The 6,000-nt window shown below is 39.8% G+C and overlaps 1 protein-coding gene across 3 annotated transcripts in view; it reads left to right on the top strand.

The window, feature by feature from the left end:
• Window positions 1–334: 334 nt before the first annotated feature.
• The window catches only part of kat6b (K(lysine) acetyltransferase 6B), a 206,064-nt gene continuing 200,398 nt past the window's right edge, over window positions 335–6,000 (top strand). For 2 of the 3 annotated variants that reach the window (XM_072583261.1, XM_072583259.1), the window contains exons 1-2: window positions 335–479; window positions 1,287–2,224. In XM_072583261.1, the coding sequence (XP_072439362.1) occupies window positions 1,601–2,224 (624 nt within the window). In that variant the 5' untranslated portion in view covers window positions 335–479; window positions 1,287–1,600. The remainder of the gene's footprint in view (window positions 480–1,286; window positions 2,225–6,000) is intronic. The other variant, XM_072583260.1, reaches the window with a different exon arrangement.

Genomic DNA, 6,000 nt, shown 5'->3' with positions numbered 1-6,000 from the left:
AGCTCCTCAGTTGCGGCAATCGCAACCTGGTGGAGGAAAACAAAATTGATTGAAGCTGTGTGACAGACCGAGGAGGGAGGACGAAATAAATGTGGGAGGTAGCGCGTTAAACTTAAAATTTAGCTCCGGCTTTGCCCAGTGCGCAAATGACATAAATACTGTGGGGCAACCGAACCTGTTTGAAATGGGGAGGGGCAGGTGGAAAGGGAGCTTGTGTTGATTGACAGGGCCGCCGCCCAATCATGACACGCTATGGTGCGTGCTGCTGGTGAATGGTGGGGATTCTGGCCAATGGTCGAGCTTTGAGAGGCGGGACTTCCAGGCTGGTGTTAGGTTGCGCGCTAGGGTATAATGGGACTCCATTCGGCTGTAATCAGTGTCATGTCGCTTTCATGTAAACTCCGGTGTTCAAACATTGGAACAAAATGGCGTCTGCTCTGCTAGGTATCAGCCGATTCTGCGCTCAAGTGTGAAGCAAGGTGCGTGATCTGTTTTTCCAAACCTGTTTTGTTTCGAAGCAAAACCTTTATAGAGCAAGAGACCTCTGCATTGTGTGCTCCCCGAAGAGAATAATGCGGAAGGCTATCGACTGCTGTGATCATGGTTAATGATGAGATGTCTTTTATATATATAAAAAAAAGGGATTCTCATTGGGCTTTAACGCAGTGGTTCTCCAGCAATTCCTGGTGTGACCCTGAATGCTGATGATGCGGTATTGAGACCGATTCAGACAGACAGTACGCTGCTGCCAGCAGGTCGAGGACTTTAAATGATTGCAGAGCTTTGGTCACCAGTGGATTGTGCATTTGTTGATGACGATTATATCTGCATTTTCTTTTTTTTTCATTAAAAAAAGCTCCTTAGCAGAAGAAAGCAAGAAACGCGGCGTGAGTTAAAGTCACTGTTAAATGGATAGGAGAGAAAACAACGCTTTCGAAAGTTGCTCCCCTGAAAATATATCACTGAGACGTGATGCAACCGAGTTTTTCCTACTTTATTGATTTTTGTTATCGAAGGGGAATGAGATATCATCTATATATTTGTACCAAGATTCATGGCGAGATTGGGAGAACTTGCTATATTGCACGTGTATTTACAATGGTGACATCCTGATGTAAACATGAGGAATTTGAAATTGGCAATCTGAACAAACTGATCATAACATGCAGATGTATACTACATTTTATTATAGCAAACAAGTTCCTGGTTTTGTGGGATTTTCTTTCTCTGACTGCAGTGTATTTTTCAGAGGACGTGTTTGACATTGTTTACCTTTTGCCTTTCAGGGCTCATTCTTACATTTACAACCAGTCCACGGGGGAGTCTTTTGGAAACCTGTTGGTTCAATCTTCTGAAGATTATCTTGTTTATCTACTGTCTTGAAAGGCTAATTGGGCTCAGTGCAGTTTTGATGGATAGTTTTGACTCGCAAACATGTTACAAGTGCTGAAGTTAAGGCATGGTGTAGTCCTCACTTCAAAGAATTCTTTATTTTCTCAGGTAGGCCTTTCAGTACCTGGCATGGGATTGTTCAAACACATGGAAGAGGAGTAATTTCTATGCCTATCATTGGGATTGAACAACATATGAATGGTCAACCATGGTAAAGCTTGCAAACCCACTATACACTGAATGGATTCTAGAAGCTATTCAGAAAGTGAAAAAGCAAAAGCAAAGGCCATCAGAGGAGAGGATTTGCCATGCAGTGTCCTCTTCACATGGATTGGATAGGAAGACTGTCCTAGAACAGTTGGAACTTAGTGTGAAAGATGGTACTATACTTAAAGTTACAAATAAGGGGCTTTCATCATACAAGGATCCAGAGAAACCTGGACGCTTTGCATCCATAAAGCCGTGCAATCTTTCAAAATCCACACAAGGATGTACATCGAGAAACTGCATTGACATTGTTAATGTGGACTGGAATAAAATACTCAAGAGAGCAGTTGAAGGATTGGCAGAACCAAATGGTTCGTCACTCAAGAACATAGAGAAATATTTGAGAAGCCAAAGCGATTTGGCTACTATTACCAGCAGTTCCACGTTTCAGCAGAGGCTTAGACTAGCTACCAAACGTGCCGTGAATAATGGGAGAATATTAAAGGATGGACCTCTTTACAGAGTGAATTATGGAAATGCAGGAGGTAGGGGAGCCACAAAATACAATAATTCTTCCCCTTCATCTCTCCTACCAGTTACCCATCTTCCTCATGAAAAAGAAAAGGTAAGTTTACAACTGATATAATAATGGATAAAAGAAAATTCGTGCCAAACATCCTGAAATGTTTAATTATTTAATTTTGGACGATTAATGAAGTGTTGATATTAAGAAATGGATTTATTAAACTGTCAAGTTTAAGGGAACTGTTTGGAGTGAAATTAACGATTTTGCCAAGTGAAACAAATTGCAAAGCTATTTGAACATGCAAAATTGTATTTATAATTCAGCTAAAGTTATGTAATTAAAAAGTTGAGTCCAGATCAACGGGTTGATGTCATACCCTTGGAATAGGGAACTTCTTAGTAATGGTGAATCCTTGAAATAGCAGCTTACTCAATAATATAAGATTCAACCCTTGAATAATGATGTAATGATCTCCGTGATGACGCTGAGATCTAAAGAGGCATTTAATAGATTATGTTTAAATGATTTGATCGAGTGCGGAGGGTGCATTCATCACTTTAAGCTCCTACAGAAGTAGTCTTCTCTGTGTACCTAAGAGGCCTATGACTAATTATAATTGGTTGTTTGCTGCTTTCACCTATTCTGACATGATGTGTGACTGGCCCTGAAGGTCAAATGTTAAGTATGCCCCAAATGAGTAGAGTGACCTTGTATTTCACTATCTTTCCTCGTTGTGGACTATTCTAGCTTCAGATTGCTTTGTTATCAGTGGAGAAGAGAAGGGAAGAACTTACAATTATATTCGTGCATGTTAGAATCTCTAACTGAAAGTGTTTTCCAACTAATAATATACTGTACTCTTGAATGGAATCGCTGTCATAACATTGGAAGTTATGGCAAGTAGTTTATTCACAGCAAGGAGCACTAACAACACTGATCAATTATCAACTAAATTCTATTTGTGTTGGTTCAGGAATAAGTATCAGCCAAGACTGGGAGAACACTCCTGGTCAAGCTACATATAGTTTTACTTTTCACAAGTGTATTTTTCCAAGTGTAAGAACTGTAATATAACCAAAAACAACAACAGTATTTGCCAGTAACATACTACAGATAGTAACGAGATTAACAGCTAGCCAGTCTGGACTTTTGGAACCATTAGTCAAGGAATTGGCAGGGTAGGTATTTACATTTATTTTTAAAGGGCTATTTGTAAGGGCAACAGTCAGAGTCCCAGGTAGAAGGCAAAATAATTGGAAACTTGATCAGAAATGGTGAATGTATAGACCTTTTACTATTATCTTTGTTTTATATAATAGTTTGGAAATTATTTGCCACTGTTTAATGGAAGAAGTATAGAAGATTGGTGAACAGACACGAAACAGAAAGTTAGGATTAAAAAATGCATTTAAATTGTCAGCCTATGACCATTGGAATCCCACAAGGATGTTTGCTATTTACACTTTATTAATGACTTGGATACATTACTCGCTGTCTCTTTTATCTAAGATGCTGACAATCTAAATGGGATTGCAAGCTGTGAGGAGGATGCTGATGCTACAGAGACATTTAGATTGTCAACCACTCACTTAACCAATGTGGAGTATAATGTGGGGAAGTGTGAGGTTATTTACTTTTGGGTTATAAGAACAGCAAAGCAGAATTTTTTAGAAAAGATATGAAACTTGTAAACTTTCAGTGAGGCCTGTATGTTTTCCTGAAAAAGGTTAGCATATAGGTACCACAAGCAGTAAGGACATGCTGGCTTTTATTATAGGGGACTTGTTACAGTTGTACTGAGTTCTGGTCAGAATTCATTAGCAGGGATACTGTGCAATTTTATGTCTGTATGTAAGAAAGGATATATTTCAATTGGAGGCAATGTAGTGAAATTTAATTGTTTTGGTCCCTACAATGAGATGCTGAATAAATTAGATCTATAATTTTAGGAGTTTAGAATAACGAGAGATGATGATCGCATTGAAATATTTATGTTCTGAAAGGACTTGACAGGAGGTAAGTAGATATTGAAATGTTGATTCCTTTGGCTGGGAAATCTAGATCAATGACGTGGTTTAGGACAAGGGCCTGGTCATTTAAGAATGAGCTGAAGAGATGTCTCTTTACAGTTGTGAATTGTTTGGTATTGTGTACACCAGAGAGCTGTGGATACTCGATCTTTGAATAAATGTTTAAGGCTGTTCCCTGAGTTGCCAAAAATCACAATGATTTTTACAGTGAATGGAAAAGTGGAGTTGAAGCTCCAGATCACCCATGATCACATTGTATGGCTGTGCAAGCTCAATGTGCTGTAAGGTCAAGAATAAGTTGAATAAGACAAGTTGAAACAGTCCATTCATTATTCATTTGTAAGCTTCTAGATGCATTGTCATATTAAAACAACTGTGGAAAAAATGAAGAATTTCACTTCTTAATTCTAACTATGTAATGCCCCATAACAAGCTTCTTAAACTTCCTCCACCTCAAACTTTCTTCATTTGCTCAACCTCAGTCCATTTGCTGCTGAATTCCTCACCTGCTCTATTATCAGAAATAGCAGCTTACCTGTTGCTATAAAGGTAAAAACAATGACTGCAGATGCTGGAAACCAGATTCTGGATTAGTGGTGCTGGAAGAGCACAGCAGTTCAGACAGCATCCAAGTAGCTTCAAAATCGACATTTTGGGCAAAAGCCCTTCTTTTGCCCGAAACATCGATTTTGAAGCTACTTGGATGCTGCCTGAACTGCTGTGCTCTTCCAGCACCACTAATCCAGTACCCGTTGCTATATCCCATCAGGCTTATCCTTGTGTAACTGTTTGTTCCTGTTCCCCTTTTGCACCACCTGTCTTGTGCCATTACTGATTGCTATTCCTTCAGTCACTGAGGTATTTCTGTTTATGCTTGTGAGAACTGTCTTGGGATATTTTCAACAATAACAACTTGTATATATCCAGCATGTTTAACGAAATAAATTATTCCAAGTAGCTTCACAGGACCATTATAAAAAAAAGTCACAAAAGCAGACATTAGGCCAGATGTTGTAAACCGAAGTGAAAGAGGCTTTTAAAGAGTGCCTTTAAGAAAAAGAGAAGTAGAAGGAACTTGAGGACTAGGAAACGGAAGCCATGGCTGTCTGTGATGTGCATCTCTGATTTGCCCAAGAGACCAGAATGAAAAGAATGTAGATGTCCTGGAGTGCTGAAAAGGCTACAGATTGGGTGGTGTGAGGCCATGAAGATGTATGAAAATGAGGATGAGAATTTTAAAATCAAAATGTTGCTTGACCAAGACCCAGTGTCTGTTAGCAAGCACAGTGCAGATAGTTGAACAAGATTTGGTGCAGATTATGACATGAGCAGTGAAGTTTTGAATGGCCCAAGGTTTATTGAATGTAGTCAAGTCTTTTGGAATCAAATGTGACATCAAGACTGCAAACAGACTTGCTTAATCTCAAACTTGACACGGTTAGGGATGGACTCAGTAATTAGGGAACAAAGTTTGGAGTAGGGACTGAAACAATGGCTTCCTTCTTAATATTTAAATAGAGGGAATTTCTGTTCCTCCATTATTGGATGTCTGATCAGCAGTGTGATAATTTCATCAACAGTGGAAGAGTTACGGGTGACACAGTGGCACAGTGGTTAGCCTCACAGCGCCAGAGACCCAGGTTCAATTCCCGCCTTAGTCTGTGTGGAGTTTGCACATTCTCCCTGTGTCTGCGTGGGTTTCCTCCGGGTGCTCCGGTTTCGAAAAATGTGCAGGTTAGGTGAATTGGCCATGCTAAATTGCCTATAGTGTTAGGTGAAGGGGTAAATGTGGTGGAATGGGTCTGGGTGGGTCGATCTTCGCAGGGTCGGTGTGGACTTGTTGGC

This window comes from Chiloscyllium punctatum, chromosome 13 (genome assembly GCF_047496795.1).
Source record: "Chiloscyllium punctatum isolate Juve2018m chromosome 13, sChiPun1.3, whole genome shotgun sequence".
Lineage (NCBI taxonomy): Eukaryota > Metazoa > Chordata > Chondrichthyes > Orectolobiformes > Hemiscylliidae > Chiloscyllium > Chiloscyllium punctatum.
This window is presented reverse-complemented; position numbering and strand designations above follow the sequence as displayed.